The sequence below is a fragment of the Hippichthys cyanospilos genome, chromosome 6 (genome assembly GCF_059441005.1).
Source record: "Hippichthys cyanospilos isolate Australia breed blue-spotted pipefish chromosome 6, RoL_Hcya_1.0, whole genome shotgun sequence".
Lineage (NCBI taxonomy): Eukaryota > Metazoa > Chordata > Actinopteri > Syngnathiformes > Syngnathidae > Hippichthys > Hippichthys cyanospilos.
The window spans coordinates 5364467-5390646 of NC_142374.1; the positions used below are offsets into that span (position 1 = coordinate 5364467).

At 39.0% G+C, this 26180-nt stretch overlaps 1 protein-coding gene across 1 annotated transcript; it reads right to left on the reverse strand.

Moving 5' to 3' along the window:
- Positions 1-2667: 2667 nt before the first annotated feature.
- mbtps1 (membrane-bound transcription factor peptidase, site 1) lies at positions 2668-25586 on the reverse strand. Its single transcript, XM_088418064.1, has 23 exons — positions 25441-25586; positions 19631-20186; positions 18120-18383; positions 16925-17140; positions 16715-16825; positions 16502-16611; positions 14555-14671; positions 12867-12934; positions 12499-12601; positions 10991-11142; positions 10162-10323; positions 9847-9991; positions 9520-9708; positions 9212-9384; positions 8974-9089; positions 8051-8207; positions 6240-6364; positions 6081-6158; positions 5858-5998; positions 4684-4815; positions 4453-4579; positions 4070-4200; positions 2668-3536 (listed from the first exon to the last, which is right to left on the reverse strand). Exons 2-23 carry the CDS (start codon positions 19842-19844, stop codon positions 3340-3342), a joined length of 3228 nt encoding a protein of 1075 aa, XP_088274190.1. The 5' UTR covers positions 19845-20186; positions 25441-25586; the 3' UTR covers positions 2668-3339.
- Positions 25587-26180: the final 594 nt, after the last annotated feature.

The following is a 26180-nucleotide window of genomic DNA, read 5'->3' on the forward strand; positions in this document are numbered from 1 at the left end:
TAAACTTCCTCAGATTTTAAACTACTTAAATCTCAGATGATGTCCTTACCTGCTATTCCAAATTACTTTCCAGTTTTCGTTTAACACTTCCTGAAAGTTTCAGGTCAATATTATTTCATAAGGACATTTTAAAACTGAATGTGTCAAAACGTCAAATGTGTTTTTCTCCAAACTTGGGATTTGAACTAGGGAATGTACAGATTGATGTAACTTCATCCATTTTTGAGTTTCCGCAATGTGTTATAAACCATTTAAAAGGTATTATTTGTAGATTCAGAATCACTCTGTCTTTCAGTTTCACCAACATAAGCCTCATATGTGTACGTTTGTGTGTGTGTGCAAAGAAGCCTCATAAACGGTACAGCACATCATAGGAGGGTGTTTCGATGAGCCGCTTAGCCTCACTTAGGGTCGCCGGCATGCTGCTGCCTATCCCAAGCATGTTGGTTGGAGCCGGAGCTAGCAGCCAATTAAAAGCCAACCATTCACACTTACAAGCACTTCTATGGAAGTGTTCAAAATGGTCAGAAAAGTTGCCTAACATACCGCCAGCAGTTAGTATTATCATTTGTAATAGTAGTAGTAGTAGTGGTTATTTTGTTCTATTACCCACAAATGGCGCTAACATTAAAACAGGTGACAAAGCTACTGCATGTATTTGCTAACACTGGGGAATGTTTTACAGAGTTAAAGAATAGTCATGCACCCTGTAACATAAATGCATGGCTACAATTGCATGAAAATCCTACAATATGGTACTGTATATAGGACACTCAATTGCTACTTTCCCTTTTTTTTCGATTTTTTTGGTTATGTTTGGAACCTCTTTTGCCTCGTTAAGGCTGGGTTTAATTCCATTAGACTGCTAGATGATCATTTGTTTGCCAAGGTCTAAATTTGAAAGAGGAATGAAAACGAGGACTTCAACTCATTTTCAGTTTTTCAAATTCTTTTCTATCTTGCTTTTTATGCCCACAGAAAGTAGGTGTTTTTATTTTATGATGTCCATCTTTGGGCATGATTATTGAAGTAAATTGTGAGATGATAAATTATGTCTGTTTGTGAAAAAGCTGATTTGTTTAACACAAACACATTAATACACAAATTGGTACACTGTTATACAGGCTATGCTATTGCTTTCCTTTGCTCTCAATACATGGGTGTGAATGTGTTTGCATTATTTTAAAAGATGTTTAAGGACCTTAAAATGTTAAGTGTCAAAAATGCTATAAATTATCCCTCATATTTATGAGACACAGGCTTCACTCGTCGCGAGCTTGGTAAGGAATATGAATGTATAGGTACACAATATATACATTAAACAAAACACAACAATTTACACACAGAAAAAAAAATCTAACAAACAATCAAGACCTCTCACCTCAAAAGTGTGAGCTATAGGTGTTCTTTCTGTTTGTCCGCCGTACCTTTCGGGGAAATAGGTCGAGACACAAGTTTTACAGCAGGAATGCACAGCATAAAATAGTACATACTGGACGTCATTGTATTAGCCACCAATTTAGCCAATTCCACAGCAAATTAGTCTAAACAGTATGACAATATTACACATTAGAAAGTGGTACCGTGTCTAAGATGAGCCTAGCAGCACAAGATAAACCTGTAAAAGCATTAACAGGCAAAGTCAGGCGTGCATACAAAAAAAACCTACACTAATTAAGGATTATGATAAAAAAAAAAAGCTCATTAAATACAGCAGATCATTGATAACTTTGGTTTATCGTCATCACGTGTTTTGTTGTATTAGGACAATCGTCATCGAACAACAGTACTGAACAATTCCAGAGCCAAGAAAAATGGCTAAAATTCTGCAATTGTAATCTTATGGTTTGGACAGGATGTCTCTAAATGGCTTAAGTGGTCACGGGTCGCAGGTATTAAAGTCAAGATCTAAGTAAGGTCACTATTTAAATATCTTTACTTGAGCACATGACACTTTTTTTTTTTTAAATCTTCCATTGGGGAGCTCGGGTTTGGATGTGTGGTCAGCCCTCATGCGGACATCGAATAGTGTGAGCAGTTAATGCTGCTGAAACATAACGGGAGGAGCACAAGAAAAGGGGCTGGTAGGGAGAAAAGTTCAACATGTCGCCGTGGTGTCTCTTTCAACTGCCTTGCTCAGTATGAGAGCGATTGACCTGATTGGCCAGACAGGAAAATGCTGGCATCTGGGAACCTCGGAGCGAAAAGGGCATGTGACCTCCACTCACCAGCAGCTTTCCCAAATCTTGTTAGAACAGCTTGCTGGTCTCAGAGTCACTTCCCACTTTCCCAAGGTTCCTAGGGAGATTAGTTCTTCAGCGTGGATGGGTGACAACTTCACAGGCTGACCTGGCCTATTAGGCTTCCAAAGGCAGTCAAGGCTCAGATCTGTTGCACATCACCTCCCATGAATTCATCCAGCATCAGTGATTTGTGCTAATATCCAATACTAAATCCCAGTGACTAATGACGTTAATCAATCCAGACTCTGAGCAGCCAGTGACAAGAAAGGCTAATATTGAAACTTGCCGATTGACAGCACAAAAAGTTGCTGCATTTGTTGCTTACACACAGTGTGTGTAAAAAACCTTTAACTCGCCTGTTGCTTACACAGTGTGTGTAAAAAACCTTTAACTTGCCTGTTGCTTACACAGTGTGTGTAAAAAACCTTTAACTTGCCTAGGAGTAAAGCACTGAGTAGTTTTCATAATGCTTTTTTTTTATTATCATTCCTTGATGAAGTATATTTGACAAGAAATTTATTGTTGCTTTTAAAGAGACTGATGGAATATACCAAAACAGAGATCATTTTATAATGTTAAAGAACAGAAAAAAAGAGGTAAAGAAGCAGCTGTATAGCATGGTTGTCAAATGGTTCTGATATGGTAATTATGATGTATGTGCGAGTTTTATGTATACATACATTTTTTGGTACAGTCCGTATCCGTGTGTGTGCGTTGAGGATAAACAAATGTAATAAATATAAAAAGTCAAAAAGCGTTTGGTTTTGGTCAAATCATCTTGAGCAGAGAGGCAAAGGTTAAAACGGTGTCCAGAGGAAAACCCATGTGTGTGTGTTGCATCTTGCAAGCTAAAGTAGTTCATGGCGCCACAAAACACACACAGACAGCTTGAAGGGACAATTGGCACAAAAACGGTTTGTCACATTCAAGACACCGGTTATATACAAATGATAACAGAGCCTCCAATAGCCAAACATGCCTTCCTTAAGACATACATTGACTTCCGTTGTGCTTGACACATTCAAGGTTATTGTTCCTTCAGGAATGAACACATCACGGAGGTCCCGCCAGGTCTTCAACAACAACTCCCATTTGGTCAAACTGCGGGGTTTTTCCCACTTGTTGTCTGCTGCAGGTATGTGGGTCGTTTGATGCGGGGTTTCCTGCGCTTGGGTTTGCTCTTGGCCTTTGTGAGCTGGACCACAAAAAAGGACAGGACCACCATCGCCCCCAAGAAGGCAAAGACTGGAATAGTCTGGCCCACTTCTTGGTTGTAACGACCAGGCATTATTCCTGTTGACATGGAAGCTCAAATGTCACATATACCGCAACTAGAACATTCACAAGTATATCTTGTATTTGTTTTTCTACTTTTTTTGCCACCAGTGGGTAAGGCCATGTCAATTTGTTTGAATAGGAAGGATGCTATGAGATACGAGTGTTTTCAATCAACATGATGATCACTAAATAATTTTACCTCATTAAGTCAAGACATCAGTGCATATTTTTACAACGACATCGTTTGTAAAATCCTTTAATAATTTCCGGAGTCTCTTTTGAAAGAATTTTCTGTGGCCTGCCATCTAAAATCAGAGCTAAAAAGCCCCAATTTTGCCTATTTCTCTCCAATTAATTTTGTAATTAGTTCATTTTACTCTCAGATGTACACAAAGGCTTTCCAAGAGTGCTTTTAACGCCAAGATCACATCATTTCAAAGACCCAAATATTTTCCATTCGCAACGGACGTACACATATCTCATCTTATACAACAGTTCATTCGGACAGGAAAAACTGAGTTTTAAACACAAGCAGAAATGTAGCTCACCTCCAGGGATGTCCCAGGCCCCACTCTCCCCAGGAGAAAGTGGTCGGACCTGGGGACGATAAGGCCTCACGTTTGGCAGTGCGACCTTGTCCAGATCTACAGAGAGAAGCTTCTGGTGCTTCCATAGGTTACTGAAAGCAAAAAGAAAAAGGATAAAACGACACGTTCTACCTTATAAACCCAAGAAATAGCAGTGAGCAGAGATATCAGGCCATCAATCAATTCTTTACATTTGCTGAACTGTAAGGGAAAGGAATGTATGTAGTAACATGGACTATTTCTTCCATATGTTCCTGCTGTGATACTGATCATGACTAAGCTTTGTGGTTCGCTACCTTCTCGAACGTGACTGTGCAGAAGAACGTCAGTTCAGGCAAGCCTACCTGGGCGCTGTCTCATTGAGGGGTTGCGGCTTGGCCCAAGAGAGGTGTGGACAGGCTGGTAGGGGGCGGGGCTTTGGATCTCCAAGATGAGCCTCCAGGACTTTTGAATAGCGATAAAGATGATTACCTGTCAAAACAAAAGAAGGAGCAACTTTATAATGATTGTATCAAGAGTGTATCTTGCGTCTTCAGAGAGATGACAAAAACAGACAAAATATTTCTCCTGCTTACCCTCTAATCTCTGTGGCATCGGGCGCTCAGTCCCTTTGGGAGGTGCCACCCTACTGTGGGAGTGGCTTAGGCTGGGAGGCGTCATACTATAGGATGTGTATTGAAGTAACGCATCGAGTAGCCAGAAACAGTCTGGGAGAACGAAAGGCAAAAATAGATGCACGAAAAGAGTTGACTGTGGGTTGTTGTTAAAAATACAGTGCTGTGAAAAAAATGCCTCCATCTGATTTTGGTTTTTTGGCATTACACCTGCTGTACAAGGCAACAAAATTTGCCTTAACAAGCTCGAACCGTCCAAGAAACATACAATACAATTGACTGACATGGGAGACAGATGGTAAGCCCCATCGGGATGCGCTACGCTGAGCGTGCCTAAATCTTAGCATAAATAAAGTTAAACGAGGGGGTGCTGGAAGAGAGAGAGAAAAAAAAAAAAACAAGTCTTCAACCATGCCCCAAACAGAAGGTGTGGCTCAAGTCTAGGGAAAAAAAAATCCCCACACATGCACCAACAAAAAGACACTGCAACATCTTAATGAGTGGGGTAGAGGCGGTGGGGCAAGGAGGGGTCATGACGTGGGTCACGCGTGTGAATTCAGCAATGACAGTGGTGTTGAGTTGTGACGGTTGATGTGATGTACTGTGTTGAAGGTGCAGTCTGTTTATCAGTCTGGGGGCACTTGGCAGGAGGGGGGCACATAACCTTGTAGTGCCTGGATTCTAGCCAGGAGAAAGAGTACAGATTACAGTTGTTTTGGGAGCAGACCGACAAACAACGTGGTCCACCTTGAGTCCATCGCGTGCAGCTCTGAAAGGGGCTTCAATTAGCCGAATCAGCAATTACTTACTTTGAGACAAAATGCCAACTTCTCCATGATGACAGCTTTACCACACGAGGATTTCACAAACGCATCCAAGTTTCGGTTAAATCCACTAAACACAAGTCTTATACGCTCGACCAAAGGTCTCCAAAGAAGACCGGTGGCAATAATAGATTCAGGGGGCAATGTACTTTCAGGTTGTCTAGTGTGATATTAGTATTGGTTCGATTAAATGAAACTCTCGCAAGTGATAAATACGAAAAAAAGACAAATCAGGAAGGAGGCAAATACTTTCACAGCACTGGACATGCAAATAAAAGTGTGATGTAGAATAGGAAAAAAAAAAACGTTACCTTTTTGTCTGTGGCTGTCATCTATGCAGTTTGAGTCACCATATAAAGCAATACGGCCCCCCCCATCAGATGGTGTTTGGTACAGTCCGAGGATGGGAACCCTTTCCACCACTGCCGTCTCCTGCTTTAACACCTCTAGACCTGTAAACCAAACACACATACACAATGGATCTTCACTGATTGGCAGCGTGATTAAAATGTGAATGCTGCATAAAAAAATGACCTTGGTCCTTCAGGGTCTTGGAAATTACAATTCCATCTTCTGGGAAGCGAGCTATGCTGCAGCCTGAGGCATAATACACTAGCAAAGGAAAGACAAGATTCTTTTTAAATCCCAATAAACATTACACGTGGACTGTCTAGACAGGTGTGTGTTTATTACTGTCATGATCTGCCAGAGTGAAGTCGCCCTCGTACAGCCCGTCACTGAAAGCCATTCCCCACACTGAGATCAGGTCATTCAGTGCGGGGACATTAGCACCCCCTGTATCTGGCATCCACCATTGCCTGCAAGTAAAGAGAGGGGCAGGGACAAAAAGAAAAAGACAAATTACTGCAAGGTTCGCCAACTTGGGCACCTAGAAGTCCTTAGAGAAAGGCTACTTAATTTATATAGCACATTTCATATACTGCTTTGCACAATTAAAAATTAGCTTTAAAAACTTCATAAATCAAAACAAAATAAATACATTTAAAAGCAAAGTAAGCAAATCAAAAATACTAACTAAAATTATCAAGAGAACATACATATAGTGAACAAGAATTGGGGAAAAAAAAGTATGTGTATAGTGTTAACATGCTTTACATGCTAATGACCAATTAAGAAAGAATTGTTTTGTAGTGAAGGATGGTGTGGTGTGAGTTGAGACCAGTCACTGTCGGTGACACACACGTTGTTCTGTTTCTCTGTGAAATCTGACCCACGGGTGTTTGTAAGTTGTACTTTCTTTGTAATACTGTTGCCATTTGTGATAATATGCCAGAAATTATTTTGTTTGTTGAGCCAACAAATTCTTATCTTTAGCATGTTAAAAATGCTATCTTGTATGAGTTTAGTTCTTAAGCATATTTGTTTGTGCCAGGTACAGTCGACCCCCAGTTTACGACATCTCTACCTTATGTTTTCTTTACCTTACGACGTGAAACGCGACATTTTTTTGTCCCCTTTTAATGCCAATTTTTTTTTTTTTTTTTTTTTTTAAAAACAACTTCTCTTCTCAAACATGGCAATCAGTGCTGCCAGGCGCATGCCAGGCATATGCCACTACACGCGTTTTTAATATGTACTGTATACACAATTTTGATGTTTTTACCTGGGGTAAACGCATTGGCTAATTAATTACCTTAGGTTTCTACTGCCCGCCGTACGCCTCACGATCCCAACCCCGGAATGGATCAATTTCGTATGGCGGGGGTCCACTGTGTTTCCATTATATATGTTAGCATATGGAAAGGTTTAGCAGTACTCATTTGCATCTAATTGGTGTTTTGGATTGAAATGAATTGCATTTGCAATTCAGTTATGATTGATTTAAACAATGTAATTTGTGTACATTTTTTTAAAAAATATACAGTATATTTCTTGCATATAGGACATACCCGAGTAACAGTTTAAGCAATGTTTAAAGAGTGTCACTGACAGCCTTTGTTTGGTGTATGATTAATGGTGAGCTCATATTTTATGTGCACTTTATAAAACAAAAATAGAAACGTCAAGCGTTGACTGGTCCACGGTGATAAAAAGGTTGGAGACCCATGCCTTATGCCACCAAAGGCATGTGAGTATACATGAATAATAATTAAATCCAATTAACCCTAGCAACTGTTAGAAATCCATTTGTAAATGAACAGCCCTTGAATGAGTCAATGCAATACAAATAAAACTGGCTCCTCAGCATATCCCTTTCTAAACCGTGGTCTGTTTTTGAATGCTTAATCCCTTTAATGCGAGAAAGGCTTGGGTGCTATATGAATGGTGCAACGAGGAGACGTAAGCAAGTCTTGGAATCTAACAATGTGGTACATTTTACATCGATTGAAAAGTTTACTAAGCACAACTAATCTTGCTGTTGGGTGAATGCAGTTTATTCTGTATTATAAACTGTCACAATACAGTATTGAAAGGAACCATTTACTTATATACGCATTTACATGTATTCATCCATGTTGTAGTTAAGGAGTAAGTAGTGGTACCTGGTGTTTTCGTCATAGAATTTGACCTTCCTCATGACAGAAGTGTTATACCAGTCGCTGAAAATGATGAGTGAAAGCCCATTGTCGATGTCCCTCCTCAGCTTGGTGATCTCTTCAGGGAAATACTCCTCTTCGCTGTCCACCATCAGCAATGTGCCTGGTCAAAAAGTCAAAAAAAGGATTGTTTGTCTCCCCTAATTGTTTGAAACTTTTTCACATATTTTAATCAACGTGCTTTTGAGATGATTAAAAATCCTTAGAGCTGTGTGGCCAACACCAAGACTGGTTTGATGGACAAGGCTTGAAAATGTCAATGAAGCCTATGTCGGTTAGTCATTTCTCGTGAACCACACACTGAGAGTACTGATTATGCGGTGTTTTTTACAGGTGAATTCTCTCACATTTTAAATGTCAGTTTATGTGTACGTTGCTTTAGTCATTTTTGCTTCATCTTGGTAGTCTATCATCCAGTAATATTTTGTCTAGTAATACTTTTCTTATTTTTAATGACTGTATTTACCAAAGTACCAAACATCACCCAGAATGAGATAAATTTGAGTGCTGATCTAAGATCTCAATTTGACGGCAGCAAACTACAGGATAGCACACAATCCCGCGCTAAGGCTGATTTAGGATGTCCAATATAACTGCCATGCATGTTTTTGGAGTGTGGGAGCAAGCCGGAATGCTCGGAGAGAACCCCTGCAGGCTCGGGGGGAACATGCAAACGCCACACAGGAAGGCTCGAGCAAGGTGTTTGAAATCAGGTCTCCGAACTGTGAGACAGTGTTTACCACTGCACCACATCTATCCAACCATCTATCAATATATCTAAAAAGTTGAGACGTTGGCCCTTTTTTTTTTATTTTTTATTTTTTTTTTAAATCATCATCATGTGTGCCTTTTATATAGCCACTTCTTACCATATTGGCTGGCATCAAAGCAGGTGATTGGAGCTCCCAACACTTCAACAAAATATCCCATGCTTCTCAAGTGCTGGTACATGTCACGAAAGTTAGTGTGAATGTGGTCACCATTCCTAGGCACATGATTGGTGGCAAACAAAAAGTATTTCACTGAGAATCAATCTGATAAACTAAAACTAAAATTGTTGGCATGAGAGAGAATTAGCAGGCTTTTAGTCAAGTAACAAATACATACCAGTCAAGTGGGTCATTTTTCATGCGAAGGTTATCACGTGGGAAGTAGCCAGGTGGGTAACGCAGGTTATGGTACTGGTCCCACAACACCCTTTTACTGCGTGGAGGAGTTGGGACGATCTTCACTTTAATAGGCAGTTTCACTGTTGAGGTCATCTCCCCTTCCACCTCCGACTGACAAGTGATGAATACATATTAGTGAAACTGTTCTACGCCATAAGCAAAGTTCTACCATGGTTAGAAATGACCACAATGAGAAAAAGTGTCAAGCTAATGATGGAAACAACAAGTGTAGCTTTATTGACCCACGTCATTTTCTGCAGGTGATGCTACTGTCACCATTACATGGCCTTGGGCAATCCCTTCCCAGGATGCAGCTTTCTTGGCAACAGATATGGAAAGAGCCAGGTATCCAGCCCATGGCCACAACACCGGCGAGTATGAGACGGCCACGTCGATATGATCCCCATTCTGAGGGAGGTAGGGCTGCCAAATAGGCTGAAAGAGATGGAGTCGTTTAGAGGCAACGTCATGAAGCAAAACAAGGGTAGGTACTATAAATTTGTTGTACTTTGGAGTATTTTGATATCAGATAAAATGAACAAAACAGATGAAGTCAAAGTGTGATGCATTCACCTTGTCCAGAATCCTGCCAGTGACCCCCATGCCATTAAGAATTGTGACATTAACAATGGTGGGCATGCCTCCATAGTAGATGGGCTGAGAGCAGTAAGGCCACATGTATGGACACTCAGTCAGGTCAATGTAGCTGGGAGAGAGACTGCCAGTAGAAAGGACACATTATTTTTGATGTGCTGACTTTGAATGTCATTTTTTTTAGAAAACAAATCAATTCCTATAATAGCAAAGATCTCCGTTGCATTTGAATTGTATCATTCAGAATGTTTGAGGCCTTTCCGTTGGTGACTGGTGAGTGGTGAGTGGCGTTACCTGGCTTGAGGTCTGTAGCTGTTGAGAATCTGGTAAGCTCGGATCAGGTCGAGTTTTCCGTGGCCTTGCTCAAACATGTTGACTCCCGGCAGCCTGCGGGCTGAGGCAATCAGGGCCTGTTTCATGGAGGCTGGGTTCACCAGCTCGCGATTCAGAACAGTGCTGGAGAAAAGGGACACGTAAAGAATTACAGTGAACCCTCGTTTTCCACGGTTAATGAGGACCAAAACCCCCCCGCAAAAAGTGAAAACCGCAAGGTAGCGTCTCCCCCCTCCCCCTAAGGACAAAGGCCGTGCATAAAGTCATTAAAGTCGATGAAATATTTTTAGGAAAACCCTCAATACCTTTCTTTCCCATTCCCAAGTTGGGGCCACAAACTTTCATTTTCTTTTTCAACACAGCAGTGTGCTTTCAGTGAGGCTCCAAACGCCCAAGCGCTCTCTAAGCGCGCTACCAAGCTACATCTGAACATGCTACCCCTCCTATGCCCCCACCCATTCTACATGTAAGGTCTACAAGAAAAATTCTACAAAGAAAATTCTACAAAAATTCTACAAGAAAAATCTTTTAACACTGTATAGTGGGTGATATATACCTATTAACATATACTGTACTAGTATGTAATGTACTGGGGATTCCATTTTCCCCACCATTTTCACCTTTCAAGAGGACTACTGCTATTTTTGTGTTTCTTGCAAACACTAAGAATGCACATTCAATAATTATATTTAATTTGAACTTTACCTGTAAATAAAGCAATACGTTTTAAACATAAGATTCGCAAAAAAGGGCGAGACTTGAACGACGGAGGTTGGTTTGTGATCTTTACCTCGCCAGAAGTGTAACAGCTCCAGCCACTACAGGAGAGGCAACACTGGTACCAGATAGAGATCGGCATCCTTCCTTCATACCCGACCCACGAACACCAGAACCATAGGTGACAATATCAGGCTTCACCCTGCCATAGCCCCCAGGAAGCTCCTGCACAGAGACGTGAGTCAGATTGAAGACACCATACTGTGATACTCATTGCACTGAAATAAAATGTTTTTTTTTTTTGTTTTTTTTTTTCACTGAATAAATTTACTGCCTGTGATTCCAACACAAAGTCTGGGAGTGGATCTGCTCTCCCTTTATAAACAAAAATTGTAAAAATGCGATAACAGCAAAAGGAACTGGGTTGTTGTGTTACATATTTATGAAATTGAAAAAGGAATATTTATTATGTCGTAACTAGATTACAGTGGCGTCCCTGGCTTACGTTTTTTTCATGTTACACAGTGGAATCCTGCGTTTTTTCGTTCCCTCTCCACAACATTTTTCCCGCACATCAGCAACGGTTTAAAAAATTTAAACTTGGCGGTCAGTCTTCGTGTATATGACACTGCGAGTCGCACCGCGCTCATATGTCACTACATATGTCACTAAAATGCTGGTCTGCTATTGGCCGATGTCACTGAGATGCCGGTCTGTTATTGGACGGCGTCACGGTGTCACTAGACCAAATAGACTAGACTTGATCTTGTGTGAGTGCTTACAATATCGTATTAATTGGCTATGCTAGGCCAGGCTACCCTCGCTAGGGATTATGGACGTAAGTAGCTCAAGTCAACGTCACGCCAAGATGAATAAAATTTCATTTTTCCTTTATATATTTTTTATTTAAGATGTGATTTAATTGTATACATGTATATTATATATAAGTAGCACTTACTATACTATTTTGTTACGAATTTCTAATATGTATATGCAATTTTGATGTTTTTACCTGGGGTTGTATACGCATTAGCTTATTACCATAGGTTCCTATTGCCCGCCGTACGACGATTTCGCCTTATGATTTCACCCCAACTCCAGAACGGATTAATTTCTTAAAGGGGGGGTCCACTATATTATGACTTTAGAAGATGTCTGCATTGTGGGAGTCCAGGCTATAAAAAAAATCATCAAAGTCATTGAAAGGCTTGGAAACGTCATAAGTTGGCCGCTAGCGTCACCCGGTGGTTTTGGGGTGTCAACACAAAAATTGTATTGCGCCCCGTTGGTGAGTTGCCGTTGAAATGATTAATGCAAAAATCAGCGGAAATGCAGGTAAAACATCAGGTTTTCAAGAAGTCCAAAATTGACAAGAGTGTACTTCCAAAAATTGATATCGCACATGAGAAACATCAAAAAGCCAGAGTTGTGTCAAAATTTAACCCAGGGCTTAATCAAACATCAGCTACAGAGCGAGAACACTCTGGAGTCTTAATCATATCAAATTGAAAAATCTTTTTACCTTTAATTGATAAATTTGTTACACTGTATATGGAAGTAAATGTTATTGCGGAGACTCACCCAGGTAGTCATGCCTCTGGACGAAAACCTTGCAATGTTGTCTTCAAAGTCTATCCCGCCAACTCCAATTACATCCATCTGGTCCGCTGGGTTGTTGAGGGTTCTAATGAGAAAATGCCCATGTCATTTGCATGTCATGTGCTGGTACTGGCCCGCAAAGACTCCTAATTAGGGCAGCAAAATTCTCTTCAGTCACGTCTGTTGTTTTTATATATTTTGGATTTTCTCTAAAGTGACAAATTCCATTAAGTGCTTAAATTAGACTCAATGTGTCACTAATTACAAAAGAACAATGTTGTTGTTTTTCCCCACAGTTAGAATAAATTATGTGCTGAAGCATGATTTTTGTAATCCAGTGATTATCCTACCCATACAGAGGTCCATCGTTGCCAATTGCAGAGACCATGATCACTCTATTGGCAGTAAGCTCCCATACCTGTGCAACAAAAGTCAAGAAAAACTGAAGTTACAGACACATCATTATACAGTCATTTTTAGTGCTCCAATTTGAATGAGAAAATGAAGAGTGGTTCCATCAAATTGCAAACCCTGATAAAATACTTAGTTCACTCATTCAAATTTAACTAAGACGTGCAGTAGTTAAATGTATTTTACCACCCCACCACACCCAAGTTATGCAGTAGTTAAGAAATGTATTTTACCATCACACTCAAATTAGTTCCACAGCTGCCCTAAATATTTGCACGCATAGACCCCTAGTGGTCTTCAAGCGCATAAACTTTTTCGCTGGATGTGAAAGGATCTGTCTGCAGGAGCCCGTTTCTTCATTCATCAATAAGAATTCATTAAAAGACCTTCCTAAATTGGTTTCATACATACCATGACAGGCATTTATTTGAGTTCAAGTTTTATCTTTCCAGCAAGTATTTATAGACAAATAAAAAGCGTATTTTCAATTTTTCACTGGTGTATTTTCATCCGTAAAGGGAGACTAATGAAGAAACAAAAGAAAATTGAACAAAACATAAAAATAAACTGTAACCACCTTACGTTGGATGATTATCTGCTTTTGGCAACCAAAACCTCCTAGAAAGGAGTGTTCAAGGGCATACAGTTTTTCATTATACTAAATACAGTACCTTGTGTAAAGGGCACACAAGTTATCAATATGGTTTAAATGGGGTCAATTTCTATTTTCTGACCATATTTGTGTACAGTGATACATGTGGAGTATTGTCCTACATAAAATTAATTTTAAAAAAGGTTGTAGGTTGTTTTTTTTCCCTGCACCACAACTTGTTGTAACTGTCCTGTAAAAAAATCGTCAGCATCTTAGAATTGGAATAGTTCAACCTTAGGTGAAAAGGTCCAACAAGCTCATCTCCAATGTTGCCCTCCCCATACCACGCAAAACCCCACCTCCGGCTTGCTGGCATCTGAATCAAAGAAGAGTTTTGTTGCCATGAACCAGCTCATCCAGCTGATCCGTCAAGAGTAACTCTCATTTCATCAAGCAATAAAATCCAGAAGAAATAGGCCATCAGGTATTTATTCTCCCAGTATTGTTTTTCACTGGTAGTCAGATTTCCGCCTTCCCTACTTTGGTCATGTCTCTGAACACTGAACATCTTTGTACTTCTGGACACTCCGGGTAGGTTATACTTGTAAGGCAATGTGCATTTTTTTCAACAAGTTTCTTTCAACCCTGATGAGCCTTTGCATTAAAATTGTTGATAGCTATACTATTAACTGAATGATTTGGGGCAAGAGCAAACTTGATCATTGCAATTTTTTTCATCCTCTTAAAATTGATTGCAATTTAATGTGATTATTTTTCTGTTTTTAACGTATGAAAAGAGAACATTGCTAACCTCCCGATGTATCTGTACTATGTGCTTGCCCAAACAGCACTATAACTTACAGACATCTCCACTATTGGCAGGACAAGGACTGGGATGAAAAAAACAAAATAAAAAAAATTACTTCCAAAATATGTTTTCCATGAAAAAAGGCTAATTAGGATTCTGAAATACATTTACATCCTGTCAGTGATAAATAAAGGTAAACGCAGAAACCAAACATGAGAAATTCTGACCTTGTCAACAAAAGGGTGATCCATGAAATCGGGACCACCAATACTGAGGTTGAGAACATCAATCTTTTTTAAGATGGCATAGTTGAAGGCATCCAGGAACCATGATGTATATGACACCTAAAACAAACAAACAAACAAAATGAGAGAAAAAAATATATATATATATCAATCAATATCAATATATCAATATATCAATATCAATATATCAATCAATATATATATATATATATTTTTTTTTTTCCGGACTATAAGCTGCAAATTTTTCCTCATGATTTGAGCCCTGCGGCTTATAGTCCTGTGCGGTTTATCTGTTGTTTTTCTTTTTTTTTTTGTGCCAGCCACCAGCAAGCAAAAGTGTGTATCTGTTCAAGGTTTCAATTTATGGAACAACTATGAAATAGAACTGAAAAGATGTGAATCAATTGCTGTGCTCAAAAAGAGTTTTAAAAATATATTATTAAAAAAATGTGTCTAAATTAAATGAGAGAATGTATAAAATTTGGGGTAAATTTGTGACATGTAAATTTTATATACAGTACACAGTATATATTTTATTTATGATCTTTTATATGAATTATGTGCAATGTGTTTTTATGTTCATTCATCAAACAAAGGGAGATAAAAAGAAAGATGCTATTGAAGTATTGATTTTGATTTTGAACTGCTATTTAACTAACAGTATTCTGTTAGTGTTGAAAAAAACCATTTTCGATAAATATGTTGGGACTACACATGCTGGCATGTTCAGTTTGGTAAAAAGAGGATGTTGCTGTTGGCAGACAATTCCACAAAAATTAAATAACAAAAACAAAATAAAATAAAATAACTTCCATGTACCACGTTTTTGCAGAAACACCTCATTTTATTACCTGGGGCTTATAGTCCAGCGCGGCTGTATAATTTTTATAATATAATATATATATATATATATATATATATATAATATAATATTTTTATAATGTATAATATAATTTTTTGCTCATATTTTGAAACTGCAGCTTATAGTCCGGAAAATACGGTATATACAGTGATCCCTTGTTTTTGTGGTTAATGGGGACCGAAATTCCCTGTGAAAAGTAAAACATCTGTGCCCCTTAGTTTTCCTCTGCCGACAATGTGTGTGCGTGTGCCTACTGCCTCGACAATGTGTGTGCCTTTGCTCTGGGTGCGTTCGATGACTGGCACGGCACGTCCCTGTGGGTGTAAAATCAGGAGTTGGGGCAGAAATAGATTACAACTCCACAGGAACCTGCTGTGAAACTCTCCAGTGTTATCATGTTTGATCATGTAAATGGTAATGGTAAATGGACTTTCACTTATATAGCGCTTTTCTACCTTGAGTAATCAAAGCCCTTTACACTAACTAGTCATTTACCTACTGATGACGCAGCATCAGGAGCAACTGTGAGTTCAGTGTCTTGCTCAAGGACACTTCCACATGGTCTTGATGGTCGGGGGATTGAACCCACTGTCTCTCAGCTGGGAGACGACCACTCTACCACCGAGCCATGCCGCCCCGCGTGTACAGATTTGACTTTAATTCAACGTCCGGGTCGCTGCTAATATGACTGCAGCTGCGCGAGACTTCAAAGGGAGGGGGGAATTGGTCACTTACTGGACAGTGTATAAGGTTTAATCATTTAAGATTTAAGTAAATGTGTACTGCAGTAGTTCCGTGTCAGAGGAGGGTCCGTGGCAAGTGCATTTATAGTTACCTCGTCTGTCTGGCATGCAAGAAACCGTCACAGCTGTCTCTCTGCACTACAGTAGAGCTCTTTCCCCCTAAAAACCTCAGCAAAAGACCGAGGGCGCGAAAATCAAAGCGCGGCGTAGCAAGGGATCACTGTATAGGCTTCTCAAAGTCATTTATGCCAATGTGCTACCCAATTAATGACAATGCCACGCAGTATCATTGCACAATATAATACAGTAGCTTAAGGTCTATACCTGGTTGTTTGTGAACACTCTGAAGATGTGCAGCTCTGAGTCAGGAGCAAAGCCCTGACACTCTCTCATACTTGCTATTACTCCAGCTACAAATGTGCCATGACCCAAGCCTGAAGAGTGAAAACAAACGGAAAAAAACAAAACAAAAAAGATCCAACCAAGTCATTAAAAAATACTCCTGAGCACATTAGCATTATATTTTGCACAGCTTACCATCATCCAGTGTCTTCTCATTGGTCCAGTTGGTCCTTTCCTTCACATTCTTAAAATGTGGGTGTTTCTCACTCAGACCAGTATCAAACACTGCCACCTTCACACCAGAACCTGCACGTCCACACACAGACAAAGATCATTTCAGCATTTCCAATTTGGATGCTTCACATGTTTAAGTCATCCTTCTAATTCAACACTGGTCAGGCTTACCAGTGTGTCCCATCTGCCAGAGTACATCTGCCTGCAAGATCTGGGCGACATGGCGGGGGATGGCTCGTAGAAGGCGTCGACTGGAGTGGCGCCCGGTTGAATGCCAAAAACCTGAAGCTAGCGACAGACTAGTCCTTCGAAAAGGCCGGGACGATTGCCATGACTGCCATTTTTGCGTCCTGTGGGTGGTATTGCAGGGTGCAGCTGTTTCTGGTGCTGGGAAACACAATGCTACATTAAATTTTATCCGCAGGTTAACATTGTTTTAATTCTATGGGGCTACAATATTATCTTTCACCACATGTTCAGATTGATCATTGTGCATTCATGCACTTCATTTTGTTTCGTCCATCTCACTGTGGTGCAAAGCTGAACACGCCAGCAATGTTTATGCCAATATCTTCATAATCAGAATGTAATCTCACAGCTCAGGGTATTTAGAAAACAGCAGTTAGGTTACACAAAGACATTTATGCCTGGGCAGGTCGCTTTAATCATATGTCATAATTGAGGGCTCATCTATAGTAATTTTGTGTCTTTGGATGTAATCCATGGTTCAATTAAAAACAAAACAAACTCATAACATTTAGCAAAGCAAACAGATCAATTATTCCACTTTTTTCAAGTATTGCTTTTGGATTTGATTGTATATGTTTTGTTTTTACATTATATGACAAACATTAAGTCCTTAGTCTCTAGAACAATCACTTATTTTATCAAAGTATTATCAATTGAAGAGTACTGTACTTTTGATTTTCAAATGTCAAAATTTACTTCAATTTACTTTAAAGTAAGATAAATACATACAACTGAACAAATAAAAATCCTCATCTTATGTAAATGGTGGGGTGCCTCACACACTGATGTTTTTAGCATAGGGAGTACCCTGCTCTTCAGGCAAGCACCACCACTATCTCGCCTTCTCCCTCTATGGGTGAGCAAACAGACGTTCTGTGCCCCTTTTCCCCCCATCTCCCAGTACCCAGTACGTTCAGACTTGGCGTCTGTTTGGTCCTTTTTTAACACTTAATGGAAAAATACATGGCTAACTTTAATAAACATGGAATGTATACTGTAGTCGGAAAATAGCTCATGGCATGTTTTCAGGAAATACACTTCATATTGCTTTTATGAAATCATTTTTCATTAGCAGAAGATATTTTCCTAGACACTAGCACAGTATAATAAGACTTACAAGGAATATATTTGAGTGAACGGAACACTTTGCGTTGTGGAGTGACCCTCTTGATGTAAGGGTGGGCTTCTAAGGTCAGCAGACTGCTGGGTGAAGCTTGTCGGATGTGGACCAGATCAAAGTCACTGGGGAAATCAGAGGCTGGGTTCTCCCTAGGAACAATGTGCCACTCCAACGTGCCATCCTTTGTGTTCCGTAGGGCGCTGCTAATATACAGGCTGCGTGCTTTAGCTGAGAAATACCCAGTGAATGCCACAATGTACTCTGGATAAAAAGAGGGGAGACACAATTTTAAGACAGACTTGAAAATATTTACTGTGGTGGTTGTCATGCAAAATTCCCATTTCAAAGAAGTATATTAAAGGGCCTGTATCAAGCAACAATCAACGTTTTTTTTTAACTTCTAGCTATGTTAAAAGTCTCTGTCCTCCCCAAAAACAACCTAAAAGTGTTTTGTGTGTGTGTGTGTTGTATTTTTTTTCAGTGTTGTATTCCCTGCCACGGTAGCACACACTGGAGTGAGGGAGACACACAATTTTCACTCCCGACTCATCCCGCTCATACTAAAAATTATAATAAAATAGTCATAAATAATTATAATAATAAAAAATGATGCCCCAGCTCACCCCATTGAAAATTAGTTAGGTTTAAAATAAGAAAAAACAACTACAATTGTTGTTTTTTCTTTTTCTTCTGAGCTGATAATTGCATAATCCCGTGCCAGTCTACTCCCAGCAATTTGATACTTTTTCCTCTGTACCATACCAATCCTTTGACCCTGTGACAAACGGCATTAACCAATTGAGTTGAAGTGTTGCAAGGTTACTTGCTTGTTTTCATTTAAAGACATGAAGAACATAGACTAATGTTTTTATGATTCTCTGTTTTATAAATAAAGTCTAGAAAAAAAAATTGCTCACAGTCAATGATCGATAACTGTGTGGATAGGCAAAAGAAAGCAAATACTGTATTGTACTACTCACGTTCAACGAGACCTACTGGAGCTCTGCGGAATGCTCAACAAGCTTATCTGGGAAAAATACGCTTTGGGCGACCACCCAAGTGAATTCATTAATATTTAGTGTTTGGTGGACGGACCATTCAGAAGCGGAGGACAGTGTCATGAAAGATGTCTAAAGGCGAGGTTTTGGCGACTTCTAGGATATTTAAAAAAAAAAAAAAAAAAAAAAACCAGCTCAAATACCTCAAACTTCATTGAAAAAAAATCTGATTGACATTGTGCTGCCATTGTGGCAAAGTTAACAAAATAATCATATGATGCCGAGGGTTGCCGTAACTGTGGAAAGCATAAAACAAAATGATACAGACCCTTTAAGCAAAACTGCTTCAAAACACAGTGATCTGCCATATTACCACCAAAGGCAAATCAACACAATTTTATCTGTGTTAACCTTTCCTTAGACAGTACAGTATATACTAAAAACACACAATCATGGATATATAGAAAATGACAGAACATCCCAGCCTTGAGAATGACAATTGATTCTTACCATCTTCTACCACGTTGGAGGAGAACTCCAGCTTGAGAGTGAGATGTGAGTAATTATTAGGAGAACCCAAGTTAGGGCTTTGACCAGGGTCAAATTTTCCCTCTGGTGACGACGGCTCCGTCCCTACCACAGGTAGAGAGCTTGAAAGCAGTCCGATGACTATGGAGATCCACATCGGAAGGAGCATTTTGAGTTGAGAATCCATAAATATCATATTGTTTTTTTGTCCATATAAAACTCTGATGCAGTTTTCAGTTTTGAACAGCTAAAATCTGTATCAGAGTCAGGGAAATTAAACAGCATATCAAGTCCACAGCTCCAAAAGTGAGTTCATGATGAAAACGTTCCAAGCAGCTAGAATAATTTCTTTCTGCGTTTTCTCTCCATGGTGGTAGGCAAAGGTGGAGTTCAGTGACACCGCCAGAGTAGGAACACAGCTGCCATGCTGACAAAAGAGGAGATAATCTATCCAGAAATGTGGAATAAGAGAAAGGTGAGAGAAGTGATGAAGGGAGAGTTGGCATCAAGAAATGCTGTCCTTCTCTTTATTTTAAACCTGGAAAGAAATGAATAAACAATAGTCAGGCTGCAGTGAAGTAAGGCCAAAATAAAAATACATTACATTATAAAAAAAAAAAAATGCTGTTAACATTAGGCCAGCAAAAACAGATGGTGAATCACTAAATCAGTTGTTCCTTGGTGATGTTCCAACTCAATCGAGTCCTAAAGTTCTTATTTATCTATTTATTTATTTTTTGCTTTGCTGGGGTTAAAAACAGTGTTTACATTCATTAGAAGATAAAGTGCATGTTTTTCCTGACGGAGAGAAGAAATTGGAAGACTCAGTCCTTCCCTACATATGGTATTCTCAAATTGATGGAGAGTGTTATTTAGTAAGCAATCTTTTCTCATTTACTCTCTCATTTTCTCTAATATGAGTTTCTCAAACAAAAACACCTTGTTTTTATCCTCCCTGAAGCATGTACACTACAAGTACAGCATGAATTTACCTGTGACAGTCCCTGAAATATGCAAGCAACATTAAAATAGTCAGGCAATGAAGCTTGCACTTTTGCTGAAAAAAACAAAACAAAATATCAACAACTAAATAATACTAATACCATGCAGTCTTGTCTTTGAAATCAAAATATCAAACTTTCATAGTATTGAGCACAAGGATGCTTTTTTCCCATTTAAAGCTTGTGTAACAGTTTTTTTTTTTTTCCCCCCACAATGAACTTGATTGAAATTCTGAACAACATGCATGTTAAATTGCTAAACATGGAGCGTGTACAAAATTAAATTACAATATATTTAGTCTGAATAATAAACCTATAGTACAACATCCATCAGTCTAATATCTATACAAGTTATCCTCACTAAGGTGGGTGTGCTGGAGCCTATGTCTTCTGTCTTTGAATGAGAGGTGGGATTCACCCTGAACTGGTCACCAGCCAATTAAGGGGCACATGTAGACAAATAACCATTATTGTTTTCAGAGAAGCTGAAAGATGCATTTGAAATGATATCAAATTGTCTCAAAAACATAGTTTGTGGTAATTAAAAATTTTGAGTGTACGTCAGTTGTCTGCGTTTTTTCGCTTGGTTTCTGTATGCTGGAATGGCAGCAAGTTTACAGTAATACAAGCAACGACAACAAACAAAAACATAATACCCGAGGAGCAAGAAAAGCAACATTCTGAGACACAACCAGATCATTTCCCTCTGGGCAGCGGCAGAGAAAATCCTGTCATAAAATACACATCAAGGATTCACAAGTACAGACCGCAGAAGACAACGTACACACCCACTTAGACACAAATCCCTCATACAAACTTGTATACCGACCGGCCTAAGCCACTAAGCTCAACACTAACTGTGGGTCCAGCCCATGTTATGAAAGACAACATCCCTTGCAATTTCCCGTCACATTGTATTGCTCCACAAATACACTCTTTTTTTTTTTTTTAACATTTTGATAAGGAGTGTTTTATTGTGAATATGTTTCAGAATGTGGGTGACACAGTGGAAGAACGATTAGCATATCCACCTCACAGTTCAGAGGACCCGGGTTCGAGTCTGGCTTCAGTCTTACTGTGTTTTCCCTGTGTTTTTCCTGGGCCCGTGTGGGTTTTCTCTGGGCACACCGGTTTCCTCCCATGATCCCAAAAATATGCATGGAAGCTATACTGGATGATTGTTTCTGTGTGCCCTGTGCTTTGTTATGGGTTAGCGTTAGGATTTTCTGTCCTTTTCTGAGTTTTTGGGTTTTTTTATTCATGTGTTTTAGGTCACGTTTTGTTCCCCTCGTGTCTGTCCTCGTCAGTGTGACTGTGTCCACCTGTCTGCATTTTACTGGTTTTCTTGTGTTGGCCAATCCGGTGCCTCTTCCAATGGTTTCTTGTCCAGGTGTTCTGTTTTGTCTTGTTAGATGTGAGTGTATTTAGTTTTCCGTTTCCTTTCAGTTCTTGTTGGGTTACTTACTGTCTATGTGTCTTATTGTCAAACTGTCACCATCAAAGTATTGTTGGTTCCCCACGAATTTTATTTTACTTTTTTACCCTGGAATCTGTAAAACAGCCCGTTGACAGCTGGAGTTGCCACCAGCACGCTAGCGACCCTAGTGAGGATAAGCGGCTACAGAAAATAGATGGATGGATGGATGGATATTTCAAAGTAAAGGAGCAAACACTCTTTGTTGACTGTCAGATGAGAAACATATTACAAGCATGCACAGCAGTGTAACAAGATGTGTGTAGATTTATTAAGTATTAAAAGTATTCTAACATCAGAAATTACATTTAAACTGTGTTTTTTTTTTAAATCCGTTGAAAAAATGTCACTAATAGTCATTTGTGTTGGCATGCCAACAAACTAAGCCTGAGTTGATTTTGTTCTGTGGCCATACTCGTCACATAAAACTCTCGTCATAAATCATCTCTCCATCTTGAAATCACTAGAAATGCCATCAATGTGTTTTAGCCCCACAGCTTGTTTTACAAGATGTGAGTTCAATAAATCAAACCAAATCTTAAGAAATGAGTCTGACGCCATTTAATAACGTTGGACTTGAAAAAATCTTGTCCGCCGCCATGATCCATTCCACAATTCAGAAGGCACCAAACGGATAAAGAATGTGATCTACATCCAGATTTACGAAGAAAAAGCACTCCACATGGACAGTAAAGTATGGCCTTCTCCTTTGCTGATTGGATGAACACAAAAACGACTTGTTCTCCTTCTCTATGCCATTGTCAGAGACAAATAGAGCATGTGCTTTCCTCCTGTTATTAGCACTGTAACGTGTGTACAAATACACTATACTGTTTGAGTCACAATTCTATCAAGTCATGTAAAATTTAAAACGAATACTGTATGTACTCACACATTGTAAATGAAGCATGCAATGTTGTGTTATCCACACAAACTTTGTACATATGGAGTGTGGTTTGTTTCCGGAAGTTTAGTTAACTTTTTTTTTTTTTTTTTTTTTAATAAATCGCATGAGATGGTAGTCCCACTGCTCCGCTGCATAGCCCCGCCGTGATGATGGCACTAATATTGCTAATATTGTCCACAAAGGGGTTACCCTTTTTTTTTTTTTAAAACTAAAAATGTATGGATAGGTCTGATGCCGTTGAACGTTTTGTTATGACCTCAATAGAAGTGACACATTTCTAAAAAAAAAAAAAAAAGTATAACATGTTTTTCACAACCCCACAAGGGTTAAATATACAATGGTAAAAACCTCTTTGGTTAATGCTTAGTTTGACAATAAGTGTTAACTGTTCATGCCAATAGTCTTTTTTTTTTAATAGTTGTTTACTTTCTGACAAACTGCTGTTTGACAAAAGTCTTTTTTTTTGCTTCCTCATCAGTCCTATTTCAAATTTTCAAAGCAGTAGTTAGTAGTAGTAATAGTAGGAGTAGTAGTAGTAGTAGTGGTAGTAGTCGTAGTCAAACAGCCCTACGAACCCTGTGGTACATAAGATTTTTTTTTTTCATTAAAATGTTTTCTTATCTGTTAAGAGACAACACACCAAACCAGACAAATAAAGATTATTTCATCGTTAACCCCAAAACTAGTCTTTCCAGACTGAAATCTTGCATGACAAAAAATTAACTAATAAAAACAAAAAAGAAAAATGGCAATGATCGGGAAACGCAAGACAACATAGAAGACAACACACAAATAGAGGGACTGCAGATAGTTGTTTGGGCTTTTTTCATGAAAAAAAAAAAAAAAACAAATCCCCAAACTAAATAAAGCCCTGTAGGAAAATGTTGTAGACAGCATGAAAGTGAACTTAATAGTCAACTGAGTGAGCTAGAGGTGTGGTCTCAAAACAGGATAATAGACTGGGGTTATTATCCTCGTAACACAGGTAGGACATGTTTCTTTTTATGTACGCCTTCTTCCTTGTTCCTCAATAACTCGTTTCCTAAGTGGCTATATTCCATCTCAACATATATCATGACTTTTTGGCTTTCCGAATCTCTACATACATGAAAACTTCACTTGCAAAGATGCCACCAGGACAAATTCATTTTTAATGTCTGTTGCCCTTAGTCAGGAAGGGGCTAAACATAAGACAAAACAAAAGAACAATTAGCTCTGTGTGTACCAGGCCCAAGTCAAAGAAACGCTGAATTGATCAAATTCATCCAATGCACATACCAAAACATGTGACAGTCACAAATTTATATTTATATATTTATAAACACATTTCAGAAATTAAAAAATTATGTTATAATGGAAACTTCAACACCACATCACTACATAAAATAATTTAATGCAGACAACAATCTTGAAGTACCAAAAACAAATGTATGCATGTTTTCATATACTTAAGACCAAACACTGAATTGTGAAGATGGGTTCCCTGTATTTTGAGTTTTGATTTTTTTTTAATATTGCTGATCTTTAAGTGATTTTACCTTTTTTTTCCACTAAAACCACAGAAAGGAATACATTTGTAGATTGCACCTTAATTCGTTTTAATAAATTTGTTTCAAGGGAAAATTACTTACAAATTAGTTGTAATCATGTAGGAATTTGATTCCCACTTCAAAATCTGTGCCAGGTAAGGTCATTTTAAAAACTGGATCGCTCAATTACTAGTTCCTGCATGGGGGAGTACAGAGCCTACACAACATCAGTGCATGATTGTTAAAATAGCCCAGCGGTTTAGTAGCAAAAAGAGCCACTTGTCTCAAAAGCCTAGTCACAAAAATGTCATTAAAACTAAACTCAACGATTAACTAGTATTAAAAGTGTTCCCGCCTTCCTGATACAACTATAATACAAGCATAATAAAGAGACTTATTGGCAGAGGACTTAAAAAAAAGTGTACGGCATACATTAAAACAAAACTGAACATTAGTGTTTGGATGTGCAGGAGCATTAGAATGACCTAGTGTTATAAAGTCCGTTTCCCTCTGAGCACTTAAAACACCCACACAGTATATGATAAGAAAAGTTACTGATTTCTAGTACTCCTGAAAATTACTTACAGCTTTGTTTTGTTAGTGTCCCTATTATTTGCTAGGGGGAAAAAAACTAACAAACAAATCTCGACCAGTTTCATCGGCGTAAACGTTGCAACCATCTCCAAATATTCCGCAGGATTAAAATTAAATATCTTGTAGTATACAAAACCTCAAAACATCATTCTAAATGTATAAATTAGTGCAAATGTGCTACATCGCTATGGTACTGTATATCACATGTACAGCATATGCTACTCACTAGCCTAGTAGTGTTTTCCGGATAGCCTTGTTTTTCATGAGATGATTACGATGTTACTCACCAACATTAAGAGGTATCGTTGCGGCCTGTATGTTTTTGAAGGTTATGATTTTCCTTCCTTGGAGTGACGCACAGTTACCGAGTCGATTCTGTTTAGCTTTCCATGGACAAAAGCTAGCAGCAATTTATTACGCACAGCAGCAGATCACTGACGTCGCATCATGTTTGGATGCCAGATCCTCATTTTATGCTTAAAACTTGGTTCGGTCCTCTGTTTAATACTACGTTCTCGTGAAAAGCTGTGGACAATAGATTGTTCAACCGTGTAAGCAACACAAATAAGCCTTTCTGTGTTGTATTCTAACCGGTGGTATTCCAACCAAAGGGACGCATGACTTGCGAAGTGTGTTGATAACAGGACTGTGTCGGTCGGATCTGGCAACCTAAGCACCTCCAGTGAAGCCCATTAGCATGTTGTCCGTTAGGGGTCGTTGTCTTGCAGTTTAAAAATTGAAAAGGATGCTGCAGGACAGTTCGTCAAACCATAATCAGCCATAGAAAATAGATGGGTGGTTGCTTATTTACTTTGCCGGTCACCAGGAATTAAGAATAAATGCTTCATTCATTGATTTATCATAGCACGTGCTTGTCCGCCAGCGGCATTGTAGCAGTACTGTTGACCTCCGCATACTTGCGATTCAGCACCTACATACAGATTAAAATTTCCCTCTGCCTCTTTTCGACGTTGAGCACCTGTTTCTCCAACGGTCTATCCACATCCTTGTTTTATAGCAGCCAGTT

Coding starts and splice junctions, on each gene's coding strand:
- mbtps1 (XM_088418064.1), bottom strand. CDS start 19,844: ATGATATTTATGGATTCTCAACTCAAAATGCTCCTTCCGATGTGGATC. Junction 4,201..4,452: donor CTCAATGAGACAGCGCCCAG/GTAGGCTTGCCT, acceptor TTTTGCTTTCAG/TAACCTATGGAAGCACCAGA. Junction 3,537..4,069: donor GGCCTGGGACATCCCTGGAG/GTGAGCTACATT, acceptor CCATGTCAACAG/GAATAATGCCTGGTCGTTAC.